The sequence below is a fragment of the Hyperolius riggenbachi genome, chromosome 1 (assembly GCF_040937935.1).
Source record: "Hyperolius riggenbachi isolate aHypRig1 chromosome 1, aHypRig1.pri, whole genome shotgun sequence".
In the NCBI taxonomy this organism is placed as follows: domain Eukaryota; kingdom Metazoa; phylum Chordata; class Amphibia; order Anura; family Hyperoliidae; genus Hyperolius; species Hyperolius riggenbachi.
In genome coordinates, this window is record NC_090646.1 from 473856054 (window position 1) to 473880251 (window position 24198).

Consider the following 24198-nt stretch of genomic DNA (forward strand, 5'->3'; position numbering starts at 1 on the left):
TTGTCTGTCTGCGGTCCCTGAGCAGGAGATGGTGAAAACAGATAAGAAATTACCTCTTTAGACTTAATTGACCACAAACAAACCCCCATTGTACTTCAAACAGAAAACATCAGTTACAGTTGAAGAATGTCACACCTAGCCTGGATAACAGCACTTGTAAAACAGCAGGGGTTGAGCTTCTGAACAATGGCAGCCCTTGCAGCTATTTAAAGCCAAGAGCTGCTTGGATCCCCTTTAAGGCTTCCCACGGTTGTCGCAAGCCGCCCCCCCCCCCCCGTTGCTTAGTACGGCCCCGCTTCACATAGGGGCTGGGAAGCTCCTCTTCCAGGGCCGCGCTCAGCAACGGGGAACCACGGTGTAGCGAGGAAAGCCTCAATAGGATTCTGAGGCTTCCCTCTCTTAACCACCCTGGCGTTCTGATTAAATCGCCAGGGTGGCTGCGGGAGGGTTTTTTTTAAATAAAAAAAAAACTATTTCATGCAGCCAACTGAAAGTTGGCTGCATGAAAGCCCACTAGAGGGCGCTCCGGAGGCGATCTTCCGATCGCCTCCGGCGCCCAGAATAAACAAGGAAGGCCGCAATGAGCGGCCTTCCTTGTTTTGCTTATATCGTCGCCATAGCGACGAGCGGAGTGACGTCATCGACGTCAGCCGACGTCCTGACGTCAGCCGCCTCCGATCCAGCCCTTAGCGCTGGCCGGAACTTTTTGTTCCGGCTGCGCAGGGCTCAGGCGGCTAGGGGGGCCCTCTTTCGCCGCTGCTCGCGGCGAATCGCCGCAGAGCGGCGGCGATCAGGCAGCACACGCGGCTGGCAAAGTGCCGGCTGCGTGTGCTGCTTTTTATTTCATTAAAATCGGCCCAGCAGGGCCTGAGCGGCAGCCGCTGGCGGTGTTGGACGAGCTGAGCTCGTCCAGACCGCTCAGCTGGTTAAAGAGACTCTGTAACATCAAAAAGATCCCCTGGGGGGTACTCACCTCGGGTGGGGGAAGCCTCCGGATCCTAATGAGGCTTCCCACGCCGTCCTCTGTCCCACGGGGGTCTCGCTGCAGCCCTCCGAACAGCCGGCGGCAGACCCGACTGTCAGTTCAATATTTACCTTTGCAGGCTCCAGCGGGGGCGCTGTGGCTGCTCTCGGCTCCGAACTACACGGAAATACCCGATCTCAGTCGGGTCCGCTCTACTGCGCAGGCGCCGGAAACTTGAGCCTGCGCAGTAGAGCAGACCCGACGGCGAACGGGTATTTCCGTGTAGTTCGGAGCCGATAGCCGTCAGAACGCCTGCGCAGGAGCCAGGAACGTAAATATTGACGTCATCTTTCTCAGAGGGCTGCAGCGAGACCCCTGAGGGACGGAGGACGGCGTGGGAAGCCTCATTAGGATCCGGAGGCTTCCCCCACCCGAGGTGAGTACCCCCCAGGGGATCTTTTGACGTTACAGATCCTCTTTAAAGTATGTAGTCTCAGCTCGGGTACACTTTAAAAGGTTTCAAAGGGTGGAAAGTGGCAGATGTTTTGAAAGAGGATTCCAGAGGAGGGGTAAGAAATCTTGTATACATGAATGTGAGGGGGTGATTCTAGATCAGCACAGAAGGTGGTCATAAGCAGAGCGGAGTTTGCGGTTGGGATCTGGAAACTAGTGAGGAGATGTAGGGGGAGAGAGAGCATTGTAGGTTAGAGTTTGAAGTGGCTCCTCTGGTTCATTGGCAGTCAATAAAGAGCTTGATAGAGAGAAGCAGCAGAAGAGATGTGAAAAGAAAGAGGAGTCAAGCAACCAAGTTCAGTACAGATTGTGGATGGTTGACTAACAGACTGGCACCTCTCCAAAGTAGTATGCATCCAATTGTCGCTTACCATATAGCCTGTTACTGGGGCTTCTTTGGGAGCTATTCGCAGGCCTTGACTGAGGATACCAACCCAATTAGACATACGGGAACCATGCCACAAAAGCATCCTTTTTTGGAGAAGAATACAATCATATTACAATTGCATAATGCACCTTTTGTAATCTTCTATTAGGGACGAGTGAGCATAGTTTCGTTTGAGAAGCGGAACTGTACGCACTCATGTATGTGCAGGGGGCAGCAGCAGAGAAGGCTAATTTACCCGTATGACCACCTCTTGCTGCAGTGTCCCATGCTGCACTCCATCCGCCGAATATTCCTCCTTCGCAGCTAGAACTTACACTGTGAAGAAGGAAGTGTTGAGAAGATGAAGTGCAGCATTACGGCAAGAGGCATCTGTACAGGTACATTTTCCCACTCTGCCGTGGCCCTTCCTCAGACACAAGCAGGTACAGTTTAGCTTCTTGCCATACTTTGCTTGCTCATCCCCATGTTCCATTCACGCCCAGTTACTGCATCTCTTTTGTAATACACGCGCACATGTTGCAGGTAACACAAATTATACACAAATCTCTTTGTAGGAGTCTGAAAGAATATTAATTAAAAGAAATACACTAGTTCAAAAACAAGCATGTTGTATAGGCTGATATATTTTTTCCGACTGTCAATTATTTCCCAAATACAACATTACAGTTTCCTACAAAAGTATTCATCCCTCAAGCAACCTGAGGACCAGGGAGCCTCTCTGTAACAAAAGTTGTGGACAAATATAGAGGACTCAGTTATACATGGGTACCATTCAATTCCTTATGTCAAAATGGAAGGAATATGGCACCTCTTCAAACCTAACTAAAGAAAACCATATACCAAAGCACACACAGGGGCAAAGATGGCATTAATAATTGAAAGGCACTGGTTTGTTTTATAATACAGGCAGTGCCGGTTAACAAACGAGATAGGGACTGTAGTTTCATTATTAACCTGAATCTGTTCTTAAGTTGGAACATTGTGCCATCTCTGTCCCAAGTTTAAAACCATGTTTTTTGTTTTTTTTTAAAATTAATTTTCTCAAAAACTACAAGTCCCCCCCCCCCCCCCCAAAAAAAATATTTTTTCTACTTGTTCCCATGGAAACACAGAATCCATACTTTTCGTATTGGCGGGCCGTTCGTAAGTTGGGGACTACCTGTACTTTCATGCTGCTGAAAGTCCGCTCTGAGCCTTCAAAGACATTTTAAAGAGAGAGTGGTGTGTGTCCTCAGTGTCTATAAATATAACCTTCTAAATACTTTACTAAAATTTTGTTTTGAATAGCATTTTAGGGAGGAGGCTTTTTGATTTCTTTCATCCCCTTACACACTCCTAGGAGTTTTGGTTAACCATGACCTTGCTGGGCAATCTATAAATATGGGTATTTCAAGTCCTACCCCATGGAGCCATATTAATCCATACCATGCACTGAGGAGGATCAACCAATCCGAAACAGTCTGTATGCACGTTGGATCAGTTTGTCTCTGTTATATTAAGAAACTGACACATCAGTCATTACATTCCAGCGGATATGGAGGTGTGTTTATCAATCAAGAACAAGGGTAATTGTGGGAGACCTCATATACTCACTCCAACCTGAATGATCACTCTGGTGTGTGTGTGTGTGTGTGTGTGTGTGTGTGTGTGTGTGTGTGTGTGTGTGTGTGTGTGTGTGTGTGTGTGTGTGTGTGTGTGTGTGTGTGTGTGTGTGTGTGTGTGTGTGTGTGTGTGTGTGTGTGTGTGTGTGTGTGTGTGTGTGTGTGTGTGTGTGTGTGTGTGTGTGTGTGTGTGTGGTTTTAATATGCTCAAACCCAACCCATGCCCCCACCCCCTCAACCAATACATTTATTCTTATTTCGGTTCCCTATCCAGAAGATGAGTTTAGACCTTGTGTCTTATATAGCTGTATTTCTTGCAGTAAAAACCTGTTTGTTAGGTCAGTCCGGAATTTTTCCTCCTCGTCTTCCTTCTTTATCCGGAAAACATGCGTCAAGGTCATGGTATAATCCTTGTGAGTTGGACCATGTGTACTTTGCAAGTAGCGGTCAATAAGCTGTTCAGAAATTAAAGATGTAAAAAGACCAAAATTACTTACGGTAATGTCTTTTCCAGAAGTCGGAAGGACAGCAACCCTGAGACTTGTCTCCATCCAAACTACACTGGACAGGAACTAGATGAAAAAGATTTGCATAATTGGTTAGGCAGGAAGAACATATATAAACCCATCATGCTCTTACCCCCTCAGTTGGTAAAAAAGACTCCACACATAATGATGCTTCAAATACATTTTAATAGAAAACAGCGGTGGGTAGTAAGGGTGCTGTCCTTCCGACTTCTGGAAAAGACATTACCGTAAGTAATTTTGGTCTTTCCCAGAACGTCTCAGGACAGCAACCCTGAGATGATATAAAAGATAAATATTAGGGAGGGACTACAGCCTGCAACACCTTTCTACCGAAACTTAAATCGGCACTAGATAAGACATCAAGCCTATAGTGTTTCACAAATGTGTTGTGACTAGACCAGGTGGCTGCCTTGCAGATTTGCTCAACCGATGCTCCTGCCCTCTCTGCCCAGGAAGTTGACACTGCTCTGGTTGAGTGAGCTTTCACTTTAGCTGAAAGTTGCTTTCCTTGTTGGGCATAAGCGAGATAAATAGCCTGTTTTATCCATCTGGCTATAGTTGCTTTAGACGCCTGTTTACCTCTGAACTTCCCTGCAAATAGTACCAACAGGGCATTCGAATGTCTCCAAGAACTAGTGCGTTGCATATACTCCATAACACATCTTCTGACATCCAGATGATGCAATCTTTCCTCCTTTTGGTTTGCTGGATTATTGCAAAAAGAAGGAAGGAATATCTCCTGCGACCTGTGGAATTTAGACACCACCTTGGGTAAGAAAGCTGGGTCCAACTTCAGTGTAATTCTGTCATCTGATACAACACAGTAAGGCTCTAAGATGGACAATGCCTGTAATTCCCCCACTCTTCTGGCTGATGTTATCGCCAAGAGAAACGCTGTCTTGAGTGACAAATGTTTATCTGAACTTTCCTTCAAAGGCTCAAAAGGAGGATCACATAAACTCTGCAGTACTGTGTTTAGGTCCCAAGGAGGTACTCTATTCTGAACAGAAGGACGAAGTCTTTTTAAAGCCTTAAAAAATCTTATGACATATTCTTCTTCAGCCAGTCTCCTGTCAAGGAAGACACTCAAAGCTGACACCTGTACTTTTAGGGTACTGATGCTTAAACCCTTCTGAAACCCACTTTGAAGAAATTCTAAAACTGAGTTGGATTGTGACAAATCTCTGGCGTTGGTGTCACACCAGGAACTATAAACTCTCCATGCTTTGTAGTAGATCTGACGTGTAACCTTCTTTCTGCTTTGTATAAGTGTCTCTGAAAGTCTGTTAGAGAAACCTTTATTCTTTAGTAATCGCCACTCAGGCTCCAGGCCGAAAGATGGAGGTTCAAGTTGGGGTGAACTGCTGGCCCCTGGAGTAATAAGTCCGAGTGGTCTGGAAGGATTAGATGATCTGAAGCTAACCTCTGTAGCAGCGCAAACCATGGTCTCTTGGGCCAATATGGGACCACTAGAATTCCTTGAGCTCTGTCTCGATAAATCTTGTTGACCACCTTCGATATCAAATGGATAGGGGGAAACATGTACATTATTTGGTGACTCCAGTTGATTGAGAATGCATCCAGGGCCCAGGGCCTGTCTTCGGGACACAGGGAGTAAAAGAGACGGCACTTTGCATTGATTTTCCTGGCGAACAGATCCACCTGAGGTACATCCCACCGATCTGTGAGCTGTTGAAACACTCGGTCGTTGAGGCTCCACTCGTCCTGTGAAAGCTTTCGTCTGCTTAGATAATCCGCTAGGCAATTCAAGGTTCCTTTCAGGTGAACCGCTTTCAAAGACTGTACATTCCGTTCTGCCCAGTGCAGCATCTTTGCGGACTGATGTAGCAGCGATCTGCTCCTCGTCCCCCCTTGATGGTTTATGTAAGCAACCACAGTACTGTTGTCTGTACGGATCGTGACATGTGCTTGTAGAATCTGAGTACTGAAAGCTTGTAGAGACTCCCAAACTGCCTGTAACTCTCTGCTGTTTGAGGACTGAAGACGAGATTTGTCCGACCACTGTCCCTGGGCTGTCTGAGAGTCCAGATGAGCTCCCCATCCCCAAGAACTCGCATCTGTTGTTATGACACACTGTGTTGGGAACTCCCAAAGATTCCCCTTCCGGCGATTCTGAGGCTCGATCCACCAGAGTAAGGATTGTTTGATGCTCCATGGAACTAAGAGTCTCCTGTCCAGAGAGGAGATGCGTTTGTCCCATTTGGATAGAATCCAGGACTGTAGAACTCTGGAGTGAAGTTGACCCCACTGCACTGCTGGGAATGAAGAGGTTATTGTCCCCAATAATGCCATAGCCTTCCTCAGAGATATTGACTTCAGATTCTGAAAAGAGAGAACAGACTTTAACAACATTGTTGATTTTCTATCAGGCAGAAAAAGTCTTTTGCTGACTGTACAGATCTCAAACCCCAAAAATTCCATCTTTTGGCAGGGAGTCAAGGCTGATTTTTCCCAGTTAATTAACCACCCCAGGGTCTGAAGGAAGTCTATAGTGATATTCAATTGGTGATTTACAATATCCACTGAAGGGCCCCAAATAAGCAGGTCATCTAAATATGACATGATTTGGATAGATTGAAGCCTAAGGCCAGCTAATACCTCTGCCATCACCTTAGTGAAAAGCCACGGAGCAGATGATAAACCAAAAGGTAAAGCAACAAACTGAAAGTGCCTTACCTCTCCTTGTAACACCACTGCGAACCTCAGGAACTGTTGAGATTCTAGATGAATAGGTAAGTGAAGATAGGCATCTTTGAGATCCAATGATGTCAAGTAGCATTCTTCCTGTAGGAGGTTCACCACTGAACGGATGTTGTCCATCCGGAATTTTCTGTATCTCACTACTTTGTTCAGTCTTTTTAAGTTTAGGATGAATCTGTAACTTCCCTGAGGCTTCTTTATGAGGAATACAGGAGAGTAGAATCCCAGTCTTTCCTGACACCTTGGCACTTTTCGGATGACTCTTTTTTCCAATAAGGATGACACTTCGTGTTGGAGAGCCATGGCCTGAGCTGGTATACTTGGAGAGGGGGTGATAAAGAACTGGGAGGGTGTCGGGGCTACAAACTATTTTGTATCCCTGTAAGACAATGTCCAATAGCCACCTGTTTCTGAAGACTGTGTGCCATTGTTCGTAGTAGTGGGCTAGCCTGCCCCCCACTGGAATCCTGGCGTCATTGCTTCGGCTGTTGTCCAGAGGAGGCATAAGGGGGGTTATTTCTTGATCGCTGAGTTCTATTAGGGATCCACTTTCTTCTTTGGGAACCTTTATTCGCCTGTTCCGTCTTTTCTGAGGCACGAAAGGAACGATTAGGGCGAAAAGTTTTTCTTTTGTACGGAAAATTCTTTTTCCTGTCAGCTGATCTTTCTAGTGTCTCCTCCAATTTTGACCCAAACAGCAAGCTTCCTTCACAAGGAATACTACATAATTTTGACTTAGATGAGGTGTCTCCTTGCCAGGTCTTCACCCAGATCCCCCTTCTGGCTGAGTTGACCAAGGCGGTGGTCCTTGCTGTGAGTCTTACCGAGTCATCTGCTGCATCAGATAAGTAATTAGTTGCATGTAAAATCTTTGGAAAAAAATTCAAAATCTCTTCTCTGGAAATTCCAGAGGCAATCTGGGATTGTACCTCTAACAACCATAGCTTTAACGACCTTGCCACTGCAGTGGAGGCAATTGAAGGTTTGAAGTTCAAGGATGCTGCCTCCCAAGCCCTTCTTAAGATATTATCCATTTTCTTATCAATCGGGTCCTTTAGGCTCCCAAAATCTTCAAATTGAAGATCTGACCTTCTGGATACTTTAGACAGGGACGGATCTAACTTAGGTGCTGACCCCCCAAACTTCTGGTCTTCCGGACTATAAGGATATATCTTATTCAATGCCTTTGGCCAAAATGCTCTGCCATCAGGATTATCCCATTCTTTTTTGATAAGCCCCTTAAGACTACTATGTACTGGTATAAAAGCAATCTGAGGGTCAGAAAGGGTTTCATACATTTGATCGAGGGGAGACAAAGTTTTTTGTTCCATGGTAATACCCATAGCCTGGTGCATAGCTTCTAACAGCTCCTTCATAAAGTCAGTTGAAAAAGCAAACTTTTGATTCTTAACAGATTTATCTGTCGATTTTCCCGTTTCTGATGGAATATCCTCCAACGAGGAAATTTCCAACTCCCCTTCTGACATGTCCGATTCAGCTGAATCATCATCTCTCCTTTTCCTTTTTAAAGTAATGTCCTCTACTGGGGCAGACCCCGATGGACCTGGTCTTTCTGTAACAGATGGGGGTGCGGGAACCACCACAGGAAGATTTGAGATAGGATCTGATTTAGAAGAAACCTCAGGTTCCTTAATTGTCTGCACTGCAGATGAGATCTCAGATCTTATCCAACCCTTCAGTTCTTTCATCATAGTGGGAGTTTCATCTCTAACTATCTTCTTTGTACACTCCTGACACAATATTTTAGATGAAGATGACAAGTTATTGCCACAAACAGCACATTTCTTTGATTTATGTGAAGCTTTTGACTGAGGTAAAGATTTGTCAGGCTTATCAGGCTTATCCATTTTATCAGCTCTCTCTTGTCTTGATCCCGATCTGGATTCAGATTTAGAGTCTGATTTATCCACTTTAGGCTGAAATACAAACAAAATACCAGCCATTAGCCTGAGAAAAAGCCAAACAAACCTCTCTATCAGATATGTAGCAATTGACATTGTGCACATACCAGAGAGGGAATGGAGCTTGACTCCACAGAGCCCTGGGAGGAAGATCCAGTGGCAGCCTCCATAGTCACCAACAGTCAAAGGGTGACTACAGCCGAGCTTAAATAGCTCTAACATTTTTGCCCGCCCCCTTCGTATACAAGAAATGCCTACCTTGGCAAAAATAATGCTCCCAGAAGCGCTTCCATTGCCGCAGATTGCGGAGCCAGCCGCCTCCTGACTCTTTCCCTGCAGCCTCGCTCCTGTGGAACGCACGCCGGGCCAGGAACTTCCTGCTTCCGGCGTTGGGTCACGCGCGGCGCCGGTCACGTGACCTGGGGCGGGACTTCCTGAGCTTCCGATTCCTTTCCTTTCCGCTCAGACTATCTCAGGGAGGCCGTGCGAGCAGCATGATCCCACGCACATCAAACTAGCATGCGCAGCCCAGGGGATCATCCAAGCCGCGGCTCCTGCAACCTAGCATGGGTGGCCAGCCCTCCCCGACATCTAGCGTCCTGTTGGACAGGAAGACAACTGAGGGGGTAAGAGCATGATGGGTTTATATATGTTCTTCCTGCCTAACCAATTATGCAAATCTTTTTCATCTAGTTCCTGTCCAGTGTAGTTTGGATGGAGACAAGTCTCAGGGTTGCTGTCCTGAGACGTTCTGGGAAACAAAGTTGTAACAACCAACTGACATTTTCACACCAAAAAGATAATGGGCCTCATCTTAACCACTTGAGGACCGTGGGCTTTACCCCCCTTAAGGACCAGGCACTTTTTTTTCCATTCAGACCACTGCAGCTTTCACGGTTTATTGCTCACTCATACAACCTACCACCTAAATGAATTTTGGCTCCTTTTCTTGTCACTAATAAAGCTTTCTTTTGGTGCTATTTGATTGCTGCTGCGATTTTTACTTTTTATTATATTCAGCAAAAAAGACATGAATTTTGTCAAAAAAAATGATTTTTTAAACTTTCTGTGTTGACATTTTTCAAATAAAGTAAAATTTCTGTATACATGCAGCGCGAAAAGTGTGGACAAACATGTTTTTGATATAAAAAAAAACCCCATTCAGCCTATATTTATTGGTTTGGGTAAAAGTTATAGCGTTTACAAACTATGGTGCAAAAAGTGAATTTTCCCATTTTCCAGCATCTCTGCCTTTTCTGACCATCTGACATGTTTCATGAGGGGCTAGAATTCCAGGATAGTATAAATACCCCCCAAATGACCCCATTTTGGAAAGAAGACATCCCAAAGTATTCACTGAGAGGCATAGTGAGTTCATAGAAGATATTATTTTTGTCACAAGTAAGCAGAAAATGACACTTTGTGACAAAAAAAAAAAAAAGTTTACATTTCTTCTAACTTGCGACAAAAAAAAAAAGAAATCTGCCACGGACTCACTATGCTCCTCTCTCAATACCTTGAAGTGTCTACTTTCCAAAATGGGGTCATTTGTGGGGTGTGTTTACTGTCCTGACATTTTGGGGGGGGGCTAAATTGTAAGCACCCCTGTAAAGCCTAAAGATGCTCATTGGACTTTGGGCCCCTTAGCGCAGTTAGGCTGCAAAAAAGTGCCACACATGTGGTATTGCCATACTCAGGAGAAGTAGTATAATGTGTTTTGGGGTGTATTTTTACACATACCCATGCTGGGTGGGAGAAATATCTCTGTAAATGACAATTGTTTGATTTTTTTTTACACACAATTGTCCATTTACAGAGAGATTTCTCCCACTCAGCATGGGTATGTGTAAAAATACACCCCAAAACACATTATACTACTTCTCCTGAGTACGGTGATACCACATGTGTGGCACTTTTTTGCACTCTAACTGCGCTAAGGGGCCCAAAGTCCAATGAGTACCTTTAGGATTTCACAGGTCATTTTTGTTTAAAGACTACTCCTCACGGTTTAGGGCCCCTAAAATGCCAGGGCAGTATAGGAACCCCATTAATGACCCCATTTTAGAAAGAAGACACCCCAAGATATTCCGTTAGGAGTATGGTGAGTTCATAGAAGGTTTTATTTTTTTGTCACAAGTTAGCGGAAATTGATTTTAATTGTTTTTTTTCACAAAGTGTCATTTTCCACTAACTTGTGACAAAAAATAAAATCTTCTATGAACTCACCGTACTCCTAACGGAATACCTTTGGGTGTCTTCTTTCTAGAATGGGGTCATTTGTGGGGTTCCTATACTGCCCTGGCATTTTAGGGGCCCTAAACCGTGAGGAGTAGTCTTGAAACCAAATGTCGCAAAATGACCTGTGAAATCCTAAAGGTACTCATTGGACTTTGGGCCCCCTAGCGTACTTAGGGTGTAAAAAAGTGCCACACATATGGTATTGCCGTACTCAGGAGAAGTAGTATAATGTGTTTTGGGGTGTATTTTTACACATACCCATGCTGGGTGGGAGAAATATCTCTGTAAATGACAATTGTTTGATTTTTTTTACTCACAATTGTCCATTTACAGAGAGATTTCTCCCACCCAGCATGGGTATGTGTAAAAATACACCCCAAAACACATTATACTACTTTTCCTGAGTACGGCGGTACCACGTGACACTTTTTTGCAGCCTAGGTGCGCTAAGGGGCCCAACGTCCTATTCACAGGTCATTTTGAGGCATTTGTTTTCTAGACTACTCCTCACGGTTTAGGGCCCCTAAAATGCCAGGGCAGTATAAGAACCCCACAAGTGACCCCATTTTAGAAAGAAGACACCCCAACGTATTCCGTTAGGTGTATGGCGAGTTCATAAAAGATTTTATTGTTTGTCACAAGTTAGTGAAAAATGACACTTTGTGAAAAAAAATAAAATAAAAATCAATTTCCGCTAACTTTTGACAAAAAATAAAATCTTCTATGAACTTGTCATACACCTAACAGAATACCTTGGGGTGTCTTTTTTTCTAAAATGGGGTCACTTGTGGGGTTCCTATACCGCCCTGGCATTTTACGGGCCCAAAACCGTGAGTAGTCTGGAAACCAAATGTCTCAAAATGACTGTTCAGGGGTATAAGCATCTGCAAATTTTGATGACAGGTGGTGTATGAGGGGGCGAATTTTGTGGAACCGGTCATAAGCAGGGTGGCCTTTTAGATGACAGGTTGTATTGGGCCTGATCTGATGGATAGGAGTGCTAGGGGGTGACAGGAGGTGATTGATGGGTGTCTCAAGGTGTGATTAGAGGGGGGAATAGATGCAAGCAATGCACTGGCGAGGTGATCAGGGCTGGGGTCTGAGGGTGTTCTGAGGGTGTGGGCGGGTGATTGAGTGCCCTAGTGGCAGATAGGGGTCTATTCTGATAGGTAGAAGTGACAGGGGGTGATTGATGGGTAATTAGTGGGTGTTTAGGGTAGAGAACAGATGTAAACACTGCACTTGGGAGGTGATCGGACGTCGGATCTGCGGGCGATCTATTGGTGTGGGTGGGTGATCAGATTGCCCGCAAGGGACAGGTTAGGGGCTGATTGATGGGTGGCAGTGACAGGGGGTGATTGATGGGTGGCAGTGAGAGGGGGTGATTGATGGGTGATTGACAGGTGATCAGTGGGTTATTACAGGGAAGAACAGATGTAAATATTGCACTGGCGAATTGATAAGGGGGGGTCTGAGGGCAATCTGAGCGTGTAGGCGGGTGATTGGGTGCCCGCAAGGGGCAGATTAGGGTCTGATCTGATGGGTAACAGTGACAGGTGGTGATTGATGGGTAATTAGTGGGTGTTTAGGGTAGAGAACGGATGTAAACACTGCACTTGGGAGGTGATCTGACGTCGGATCTGCGGGCGATCTATTGGTGTGGGTGGGTGATCAGATTGCCCGCAAGGGGCAGGTTAGGGGCTGATTGATGGGTGGCAGTGACAGGGGGTGATTGATGGGTGATAGACAGGTGATTGACAGGTGATAGATGCATACAGTACACAGGGGGGAGGTGTCTGGGGGGAGGGGGGGGTCTGGGGAGAATCTGAGGGGGAGCAGGAGGGAGCAGGGGGCAGTTTAGGGACTAAAAAAAATAAAAAAATAGCGTTGACAGATAGTGACAGGGAGTGATTGATGGGTGATTAGGGGGGTGATTGGGTGCAAACAGTGGTCTGGGGGGGGGGGGGTCTGAGGGGTGCTGTGGGCGATCAGGGGACAGGGGGGGGGGGAAATCAGTGTGCTTGGGTGCAGACTAGCGTGGCTGCAGCCTGCCCTGGTGGTCCCTCGGACACTGGGACCACCAGGGCAGGAGGCAGCCTGTATAATACACTTTGTATACATTACAAAGTGTATTATACACTTTGTATGCGGCGATCCGGGTGCTAGTAACCCGCCGGCGCTTCCGAACGGCCGGCGGGTTACAGCGCGAGGTGGGCGGAGCCAGTCCCCGGCGGCCGATTGCGCCGCCCATGCCCCTACAAGGACCGCCGCCTCTGTGCATGCGGCGGTCCTTGCGGGGTCCACTTCCCGGCCGCCTCTGTGCGTTGGGCGGTCGGGAAGTGGTTAAAAATGTATTCATTTTATAGAGATTCTCAAATAATACCGGTAGTTTTTTTTAATACATTTAAAAGGGACAAAGCTTTAATTAGCATTTTATTTCACTCACTTCTGCAAGCTGGCAACTAAAGTTTTGGTGAAATGTCCATAACAACAATTGACATGATCATTTCTGCCATAAGTTAGGCCTCTTACACAGAGCATGTTTGTATGTTTTTAACCACTTGAGGACCAGCGCTGTTTTGTATGATCTGTGCTGGGTGGGCTCTTCAGCCCCCAGCACAGATCAGGTGGCAGGCAGGGCGATCAGACTCCCCCCCCCCCTTTTTCCCACTAGGGAGATGTCCTGTTGGGGGGTCTGATCGCCGCCTAGTTGTGCCTAGCGGGGGCGCCTCAAAGCCCCCCTCCGCATCGATATTCCCCCCCCTCCCTCTCCTTCCCTCCCCTTCTCAATATAGGCAGCGATACGGACAGCGATCCGTCCTGTACCGCCTCAGATAGGCTTCAGCCTATCCCCGGCCAATCAGATGCCGGGGATCGCCGATCTCCTTTACGGCGCTGCTGTCACAGTTACATCCCCGGGTGGTTACATTTAGCCTGCGAGCCGCGATCGGAGGCTCGCAGGCTGTTTACGGAGCCCCGCTCCGTGAACTGACAGGAAACTCGAGCGGCCGTTTTCATGGAAACACAGGTGGGACCAGCCACCGCCTATCGCTAAGTGGTTAAACTATGTGTATTTGACAAACGGGATTTCCTGTTGGGTATTTGTGCTGGCGGGGATCGGAGGGGTGGGTGGGATAGCGAAGGGAGGGGGGGGGGGGGGGGGAAGCATGTAGCTAGTGCTAGGCTAGCTACATGCTAAAAATAAAATAAAAATAAAAAAACCCCTCCCGCGGCCGTGCGTTGCAAATAATCATAACGGCAGGGAGGTTAAGTTATATTAGTTATGTTAATGAAAAAAGATAGGTAAAATAATCTCTTACCCATCCTGTTTTAAAAGAACAGGCAAATGTTTGTGATTTCATGGGGGTAGCCATCTTTTTGGTTGAAAGGAGGTGACGGGAGCATGAGACACAGTTCCAACTGTCCTGCGTCCTAATCACCCCTCCCAGCTGCTAGGCAACGAGAACAACAACATCAGAAATCCCATCATGCTTTGCACAGCATCAGGGGAAAAATGCCCAGGCAGTTTTCTTTGATGGGGCGGAGCTTAGCTTCCAAGCAGCTAAAAATTAGGCTTGGGTATGAAGAACAAAGTTCTGATGCTGTGAACCTGTTAAAGAAACCCCAAGCCTTTGCAGTGCTGCTAAGTAGATTTTTAGTCTGAAGGTTTACTTTAAGATTTTACCTGGAATTCATCCGTTGTTTTCTCTAAAGTCTCAAATGAGCATTGTAACTGTCGATACTGCCTGTCCACTGGGTGCTCATGAGAGCCAAGATCCATGCTAGCCAATTTCACCGCAATCTGAATGTCGCCCAAAGCCTGTAGAGAAAAACTTTATTTCAGGATGCCCACATTCAGACGAATGCCTAAATAACTTCAAGCACAATGAGCATTGGAGCTGGGTTATGGAGCAGTGGAAGAAGGTGACATGGTCTGATGCATACTATTTCTTTTTTGTAATTGGTATGGCTGTTTCTTTGTGCCACCTACTTAAAGATTGTTGCCGACACCAACCACCCTTTCAAGGAAACAGTATTTGCTGATAGCAAAGGATTTAAATAGGAACCGTGATCAAGGATTGAACTTCATCCCAATCCAGTAGCTGATACCCTTTTTCCATTGAGAAATCTTTACCTTTTCTCAAATAGATCATAATGGACATCTGCATGGCAAATATTGTGGTTAAACACCTCCCACAATGTGATGTCAGGATCTAGGTCCTGATATCACACTGTGGGAGCCTTGTTGCTTTGTGGGTAATAACGTCTGTTACCAACTACCAAGCAACCAACATCCCCCCTCTGTGCATATGTATATCTATAAAAAAAAAAACCCAAAAAACAACCCACAAAACTAAGGACCACTATCGCGAAAAAAGTAGACTGTTAAAATCTGACATAACTGACAGGTTTTGGGACAGTCCATCTCCTCATGGGGGATTCTTGGGGTTTTCTTTGTTTTCAACAGCATTTCCTGAACAGCAGTTTAACCACTTAAGCCCAACTGGACGAACATTCTCGTCCAGTTGGGCTGCGTGCACTCCCGCGGGCCGTTAGCCCAGCGATCAATGAATGGGATTATAGATCCCATTCATTGATCGAAGCCCCCCGCAGAAAAAACAGACATCCTCTTAACAGAGGCCGCTGTTTTTCTGGTTCACAAAAAGTTTCCCGTCCTCCTAATGCGTCCTGGAAGCCTGATCGTACGCTTCCAGGACTTTTTGACTATGGCCATCTTGTGGCCAAATCGTAAAACTACACCAACATCTACAAATGCATTCTTTTACATTAAAAATTAGCTGTTTACCTCCCAAAAAAAAAAAAAAAAAAAAAAAAAACTACAATTAAAAAAAACAAACAACATAAATAGTTACCTAAGGGTCTGAACTTTTTAAATAAGCATGTCAAAGGAGTACATAAATATATTTTTTTAAATTATGGGCTTGTAAATAGTGATGGACGCAAATTGAAAAAAATCACCTTTATTTCCAAATAAAATATCAGCGCCATACATTGTGATAGGGACATAATTTAAATGGTGTAATAATCGGGACTAATGGGCAAATAAAATACATGGGTTTTACTTACGGTAGCATGTATTCATTTCAAACTATAATGGCCAAAAACTGAGAAATAATGTTTTTTTTTCCATTTCTTTCTTAATATTCCAGTTAAAATGGATTTAGAATAAAATAATTTGTAGCAAAATGTACCACCCAAAGAAAGCCTAATTGGTGGTGGAAAAAAACAAGATATAGACCAATTCATTGTGATGAGTAGTGATAAAGTTATTGGCAAATGAATGGGAGGTGAAAGTTGCTCAGATGCAGAAAATAAACCACCATTCGGGCTTAAAGAGGAACTCCAGTTAAAATAATGTAATCAAAAGTGCTTAATTTTTACAATAATTATGTATAAATTATTTAGTCAGTGTTTGCCCATTGTAAAATATTTTTTTATATTCTGACATTTATCACATGGTGACATTTTTACTGCTGGCAAGTGATGTAGCTGATGCTTGCTGTTTTGGCAGTTGGAAACAGCTGTAAACAGCTATTTCCCACAATGCAACAGAGTTCACAGACAGGAAACTGCCAAGAGTACATACTCAGAATTTCTTTGTGCGAGGGGTTTCACCACAATATCAGCCATACAGTGCCCCCTGATGGTCTGTTTGTGAAAAGGAATAGATTTATCATGTAAAAGGGGGTATCATCTACTGATTGGGATAACGTTCAATTCTTGGTTGGAGTTTCTCTTTAAGTGGTTAACTGACAAAATAGTAAGATACCAGCCAGCCTCCCTACTCACTTGCACACTATTTTGGCAGTTAGACTTTGCAACTGCTGTTCAGGAATTGCTGTTGAAAACAAAGAAAATTGTAGCGAAAAAAGGTGTGCAGGTTGGCACTGCAGCAGGTGTACAATCTTGAGTGGGGAGCTGGCAGGACCACTATGCTTCAAACAGCATGGTTGCAATTGCGTGCTCTGGTATAGGAAATAGTAATGCTGTACAACAAGAGGAGAGAGAGGAGAGGAGACCGGCACTGCAATCGACTTATTTATTCCATGCTGTAAAAGGTGCATACAAAGAGTCACATACTCAGGCCGTTTCGCGCAGACGTGCGCTTCAGCTGAAGCGCACGTCTGCGCGAAACGGCCGTCAGGCCCACAGTGCCCAGCACCCACCGTCACCCACATTGCTTCATTCACCTGGTATGTTTACTATTTTGCACTGAGTATGTGACTCTTTGTATGCACCTTTTACAGCATGGAATAAATAAGTCGATTGCAGTGCCGGTCTCCTCTCCTCTCTCTCCTCTTGTTGAAAACAAAGAAAACCCTGAGAATCCCCATGAGATGGAATGGCCCAAAACTTGGTTGTTCTGTCAGATTTTAAAGAAAACCTGAACTGAAAATTAAAAGTCAAAATAAGTATACACAAGTCATACTTACCTTCCATGTAGTCTATTCCTCAGTGTCTTTCTCCTGTCCCGTGTCCTTTTTGATCACTGTGATCAAGGGAATTTTCTGTCCTCCATTTTGAAAATGGCCATTACCATAACAGCTTTCTGGTCAGCACACAGTTCAACTGTAACATCGCCCACTTGAGCCATAGGGAAACATGGACATTACCTGATACATCAGTTTTCCTCTCAGCTAAAATGGACAGCAACTGATTTTTTATTGACAGCAACTGATATATTTTAGATCTGACAAAATATTGTCAGAACTGGAAGGGATTATTGTCAGAAGAAAATGGTGAGCTTCTGAGAGAAACTGATGGCAAGGTAACTATGTAATGTTCATTTAAAGTTACCTCATGTGTTTATTTTAAATATTTTTACTCAGTACAGGTTCTCTTTAACTGCCTACTTTTTTTGGCAATAGTGGTCCTTTAAACCTATCGCATTGTTAGGGGGTGTAGTTATAGATTATGGCAGTTGGTGCTGTCTATTTTTTTTCAAGTCTGCCAGTAGTAAAGATAATTATGTGCAGGGCTGATTGTGGATCAAACAATATGAACAAATTACATGGCGAATATCAATCATTTCTTGATCTCTCTTCTATTTATTAACTTCTCACTTTGCAATGTATTTATTTATGTTCTTCCCCTTTTCGCTAAAGTTCCTCTAAAGGTTCTGCTGCCAGCTGCTTGTTGCCAGATTCCATAGGAAACCTTCAGAGAGTCTGTGCCTTGTTTGGTCAGAGCTGTTTTGGGGACATAGAGGGGACCTACACAATATTAGCAGATACTTTTATGTTTTGGCTGATCAGAACAGGATATGTAGTACAGTTTTCAGCAGTAGGCGTTTACTCGCATTGACTTCCAAAACTGACCAAATAAGTAGTTTAAGGCTCCCAAACTTTTGCATACAAACAAATGTATATAGCAATAAATTAAAGAAAGTGTCTTAGTTCAGCTTTGTAAACATGCTAGATGGTTCTCAGCTGAAGACATTGTTCTGTCTGTGCTCCTTTCCCCCGCAAAGCAACAGAATGTGTTCCCAGTCTACAGGCTGACAATGAATTTGAGCAGCCTCAGCGCCAAACTGTCGTCCGAAGGAATCGAGTCCCAAACCCTATTATTTGCATGGGGTTTTCATGTTCTTCTTGTGTTGCACTGTTTTTCTATGAACAGACTGGTTTCCTTTCAAACCCCAAAACATATTATACTGATAAGTTAATGGGTCCCCTTAGCCAATGGTAGGGACATAAGGTTATTATTATTATCTAGTATTTATATAGCGCCGAAATATAACGCAGCGCTGTACAGTGTGTGTGTATATATATATATATATATATATATATATATATATATATATATATATATATATATATATATATATATATATATATATATATATACATACATACATACATACACACACACACACACACACACACACACACACACACACACACACATATATATTGTCTTGTCACTAACTGTCCCTCAAAGGAGCTCACAATCTAATCCCTACCATTGCCATATGTCTATATTATGTAGTGTAAGTACTGTAGTCTAGGGCCAATTTTTTTTTCTTTAGGGGGAGCCAAACAACTTATCTGTATGTTTTTGGAATGTGAGAGGAAACCGGAGTGCCCGGAGGAAACCCACACAAACACGGAGAGAACATACAAACTCTTTGCAGATAGTGCCCTAGCTGGGATTCGAACCAGGGACCCAGCGCTGCAAGACGAGAGAGCTAACCACTACGCCACCGTGCTGCCCACAGGTTATGGATATGGTTAGTACTTTAATGTGCTGTGGATGATGTAAGCAATATAAATACATAATGGAAATAAATAAAAACTGGGTACGATGCATTTATAGTGTGGCACAGCTCTTACCTCTAGGAGGCGCACTTTTAAGGCCAGCTCGTCAACTGTCCTGATTAATGGAGGTGTCCTAAGTCTACATAGGAAGTTAACAGGAATTAAAACCAAGTTCAGATACTAGACAACTTTTACTTATATAAGATACACATACTAACCCAAAGTCGTGTGGAATTCTGGTGTAAAACTCATTACAGGCTTCAACTAAAGCTTTGCCAAGCTTTTGGTTCTTAATGCAGCTCTCAATGCGTTGCAGTGAACTGTACCCAGCACGGATCTGCTCCACTGTGAGCTTTCCTGGAGAACATATAGATGCTCTGGGTTAGTGACACACTTAACACTACAATTTTCACAGAACAGGACAAAAACTTTCCAGAAGCAGTTGTCTAACCGAGAGGTGCCTTCTTTGTGTCATACTTCATCTCCAGCATGGTCTCTTCCATGTTCTGCATGTTGCAGATGAGTTGGATCAATGCCTGAACAGAGCTTTCCAGCTTGCATTCAGGTTTGGGAATGTCACATGGCTGATCGACTTCCACTACATTTTTATCCTCCTGTGGCCAATACAAACATTGTAAACCATTTGCACAAGAAAAAAATAACTTTTCACTCATACAAAAAAAAAAGACAAGATAATGCTTCAAATATACCTCTGTTATATTATAATCCATATGCACCATGTCATATTTACCAGGAACCTTTTCAAAATTTTTACGGTCAGACCACAGATTCTTGGTTTTATCTAAAAACCTGAAAAGAAAATATATAGGCTGAAAATGTGTAAATTGCAGATTAGTTATTACAGTATGATAAACTCATCAGATAGCTACTATCATAAAATTATTTTTGTATGTAAAAGGTTTTCTGACGGATACTTTTTATAAATATTTTTGCACAAGTGTTGTCTTCAATAAAAAATCTGTTGTATTTTTGAATATAAATTCTTCAAGTTTCTTCATTTTTTTGCTATATATATATCCTTTTACTAGTATGATATCTACATTGTCCAAACAGAGATGTGTTGGGTTTTGCACAGGCAGGAGCTGTCCAGCTAGCATGTCACCAGGTACAGGATGCCAGCTGAGAAGTCCAGTATTAGACCACTGGTGGTTCAGTGGAAATAAAAAGAAGTCAACACTCCTTTTCCCTTGCCTCTCAGACCTGACATACTTGGAAACTACTCACTCCTTGATTCCTATGCCCATCACCTACACTTCACATAAAAAAAAAGCAAGCGATATTCACCATACCAGTTCCAGTCATTCTCTTCCAAGTCTGTCAGTTGATTTACAAATTTCTGCTACTTGCCTTAATGGGAACCTAAACTGAGTGGAATATGGATTTTTCCTTTTAAACAATACCAGTTACTGGTAAGCCCTGCTGATCTCTTTGGCTGCTGTAGTGGCTGAATCACAGACCTGAACCAAGCATGCAGCTAATCCAGTCTGACTTCAGTCTGAGCACCTGATCTGCATGCTTGTTGAGGGGCTGTGGCTGAAAGTATTAGAGACACAGGATCAGCAGGAGAGTCAGGCAACTGGTATTTTAAAAGGAAAAATCCATATCCTCCTCACTTTAGGTTACCTTTAAACTAAACCAGAGATCTGATAAAGGTATGTACAAAACTTATATCCTTACATCTCAGGTACACTTTAAAACACATTCTTTTCTGCACAGACAAAAGTGTGCTCCCAGCCTAACAGAAGTAAGTATAAATGCAGTGAGTTAAAGAGTCTGAAGCCTTTCAAAAGACCTGTTTTTATGCAGCAGGCCGCTTCATCATTATAACCCAAACTGATTCACCGCGGGAACGCAGCAGAACAAGGTCTTTATCCCATGAAATCCTGGGGCAAAAATTCCACGACTTTCCAGGTCGTGGATTTTGCTGCCTGGGGGAGGCAGAGCTTTGCGCTGTAGCACTGCCTCCAGAACAGTCACCCTACGCCGATCGCTATCTCTCCCCTCTCAGTGAAAGAAGACAGAGGGACGGGGAGATGCAGAGATTGACTCCAGTAGAGGCAGAGCTACTGCACAAAGCTCTGCCTCTACCCGGAAGGAGCCCCAAATTTTGCCTCGGGATTTTGGGGGGGACTAAGACCCTATTCTACCGCGCTCTATCAGCTTGGGTTATAATGATGAAGCGGACTACGTCATAAAAACAGGTATGTTGAAAGGCTTCAGACTCTCTTTAAGGGCTTGTTCAAACTACAAGAGCTTTTTAAGCGCTAGAGATTTTAAAAGCTTTTGCTAATGCAATGCTATGGGGGATTTTTACAAAATCACATCGCTCCAGTGAGAACACACACATAGGATAACATTAGCAAGAGCTTTTAAAATCACAAAGCGCTCAGAAAAGCTATTGTAGTGTGAACGAGCCCTGAAGGTATCCATCTCTGCACAGACCCTGGTCATACTCCACAGCAATGGTCAGAAATGATCTTTGTAGTACTAGGGATAGTGTATGTCATGTAGAAAGAATAACAGTAAAGTGAAATTTAAACTTACTTCTTCTGAAATACATCCTTTGCTTTCTGGATATCTCCTCCACAGGATACTAAAGAATTCTGGCCCACTTTGCCCACTAGAAAGAAAGGAGATCTTCAGATGGTGTTTTTTTTAATCAGCCTTTATTAAACATCATAATAAAAAAATAGATACAAATACAGTAGTGTGTTTTTAATTCAAAGAAGCACATCAGAACAATAAGTCCTATATCAAGAGTGCATGAAATGGGCCTTCCTCTATCTAGCATAGCAATATCTGAAGACAATACAAACCAGAGTCACCCACCTATCCCCGACCTCCTATACTGTAAGGGTCAAAACATCTTGATAACTTAACAGTCTAAACCTTAAGCATTGCTAAATGATTTGTCCCTTATCTACCTGGAACATCTATAGCCAGTGCCCCCATATTTTTCAAATTTGTGCTGTGCGCCTCTGAGCGTAGACCAGCTTTTCTAATTTCAGAGAAGAATTAAACTGCAAAAGCTACATATCCGCCATAAGTGTGAGTTTGCAAGCTTGAAACAAACTTTGGACCATAAACTGTACAGGCTCTGTCATATCCAACCCAGTCAGCAGACCAAGAGGAGTGGGAAGGCTCTATGGGACCCAGAGCCTTCCCTCTCCTTAGGTAACTGTTTGTTTTTTTAGGGCTTCCCATTGACTTCAACTGCAATATTCCAGTTTCGTCAGGTACTTTCTACACTACATAATAAGCATGGGAAAACAATAGTCAAATAAAATACCTTTATCTTTAAAGGAACTACATGAGTGAAAATCTCACCTAGTATAGTTATGCAATAACTAGGAACCCAAAACTGTTAATAAAATTATCAAATCACTGCAATGGTCCCTGTTCATCGGGCATAGTGCCTAAAAGCAACTAAAACATCTGCATCACTTCTAATTTTCAAAATAAGCAAGATGGGCAGTTTAGGTTAGAGGAAGTTATAGGATTAGGAAAGGATTATTCATAATTTGGGAAGGAGGTTAGGGTAAGGCATTGTTTTAAAAGTTTAGGGTAAGGTTTCTTAGGTGAAAGGTCAGGCATTTTGGGAATGAGTTAAGGTTAGGCACAGTAATAAATTTAGAGGTGTTAGGAGGAGAAGAGAGGCATAGAATTCAGAAAAAGGCTGATGGGTAAGGTTAGGTGGGTGTTGGTCAGAGGCAGGAAAGGTTAAGCAAAATCACAAAGTCATCAGGGTGTTAGTACCATAAGCAAATGGACACCAATTACACAGTGTTTGTAATCTTTTCATATTTAAAATTTGTATTGTACGTTCAAAGAAAGGATCATACACAAGTCAAAACATAGACCAATTGACAATAAAAACAGATTCCTTATGAGTGCTAGTTCGCCATTACAGCTGAATAAAAAAGTGATCCTGCGCCAAATAGATTTTGCAGCGGCTAAGTGGATAAAAGTACCTCCTGATACTAGACAGTCAAAATGATGCAAGTTATCCACAGTGCTAGATGTAAAAAAGTATTTAAACTTTTATTAGAAATCTTAAAGGGATACTGTAGGGGGGTCAAGGGAAAATGAGTTGAACTTACCCGGGGCTTCTAACCGTCCCCCGCAGACATCCTGTGTTGGCGCAGCCACTCACCGATGCTCCGGCCCCGCCTCCGGTTCACTTCTGGAATTTCAGACTTTAAAGTCTGAAAACCACTGCGCCTGCGTTGCCGTGTCCTCGATCCCGCTGATGTCACCAAGAGCGCACAGCGCAGGCCCAGTATGGTCTGTGTCTGCGCAGTACACTCCTGGTGACATCAGCGGGAGTGAGGACATGGCAATGCAAGCGCAGTGGTTTTCTGACTTTAAAGTCAGAAATTCCAGAAGTGAACTGGAGGCAGGGCCGGAGCATCGGTGAGTGGCTGCGCCAACACAGGATGTCTGTGGGGGACCATTAGAAGCCCCGGGTAAGTTCAACTCATTTTCCCCCGACCCCCCTACAGTATCCCTTTAAAATAGCATGACTAGAGCATTAAACAGACTCTGAAGCCTCTTAAAAATCCTTTTTTATTACATTAGCCCTACCTAAACCACCGCATCCCCGCCACTGTACTCTAAATCCTCCCCAACTCCCCGGGCGGCAATCCGGGCAGGGTTTCCGTGAGAGGCAGAGCTATGAGCTGCAGCTCTGCCTCTCAGCGCGTTTGTCAGCCCGGATCGACGCCTCTCCCCCGCCCCTCTCAGTCTTCCTTCGCTGAGAGGCGGAGATCCGCCGCTGATAGACGGCACATGGAGGCAGAGCTGTGAGTCATAGCTCTGCTTCCAACAGCAGCAAACTCCACGACCAAGAAAGTCGTGGATTTTGCGGGGGAGAGGAAGGGTGGAGTTAGGGGGGGATTTAGATAGATTACAGCCGCGGGGATGCAGAGGTTTAGGTAGGACTAATGTGTTAAACAGGATTGTGTAATGAAAAAGGATTTTTAAGAGGCTTCAGAGTCTCTTTAAGCTAAATAGCACCTGTCCCC

The 24198-nt window shown here is 44.1% G+C and overlaps 1 protein-coding gene across 1 annotated transcript in view; it reads right to left on the reverse strand.

Moving 5' to 3' along the window:
• Positions 1–24198, reverse strand: part of PARP2 (poly(ADP-ribose) polymerase 2) — a 70731-nt gene that overhangs the window by 8003 nt on the left and 38530 nt on the right. The window contains exons 9-16 of the mRNA XM_068241165.1: positions 21719–21794; positions 19864–19963; positions 19605–19767; positions 19372–19510; positions 19229–19292; positions 14560–14694; positions 3794–3921; positions 1849–1948 (exon numbers count right to left, since the gene is read on the reverse strand). Coding sequence (XP_068097266.1) covers positions 1849–1948; positions 3794–3921; positions 14560–14694; positions 19229–19292; positions 19372–19510; positions 19605–19767; positions 19864–19963; positions 21719–21794 — 905 coding nt within the window. The remainder of the gene's footprint in view (positions 1–1848; positions 1949–3793; positions 3922–14559; positions 14695–19228; positions 19293–19371; positions 19511–19604; positions 19768–19863; positions 19964–21718; positions 21795–24198) is intronic.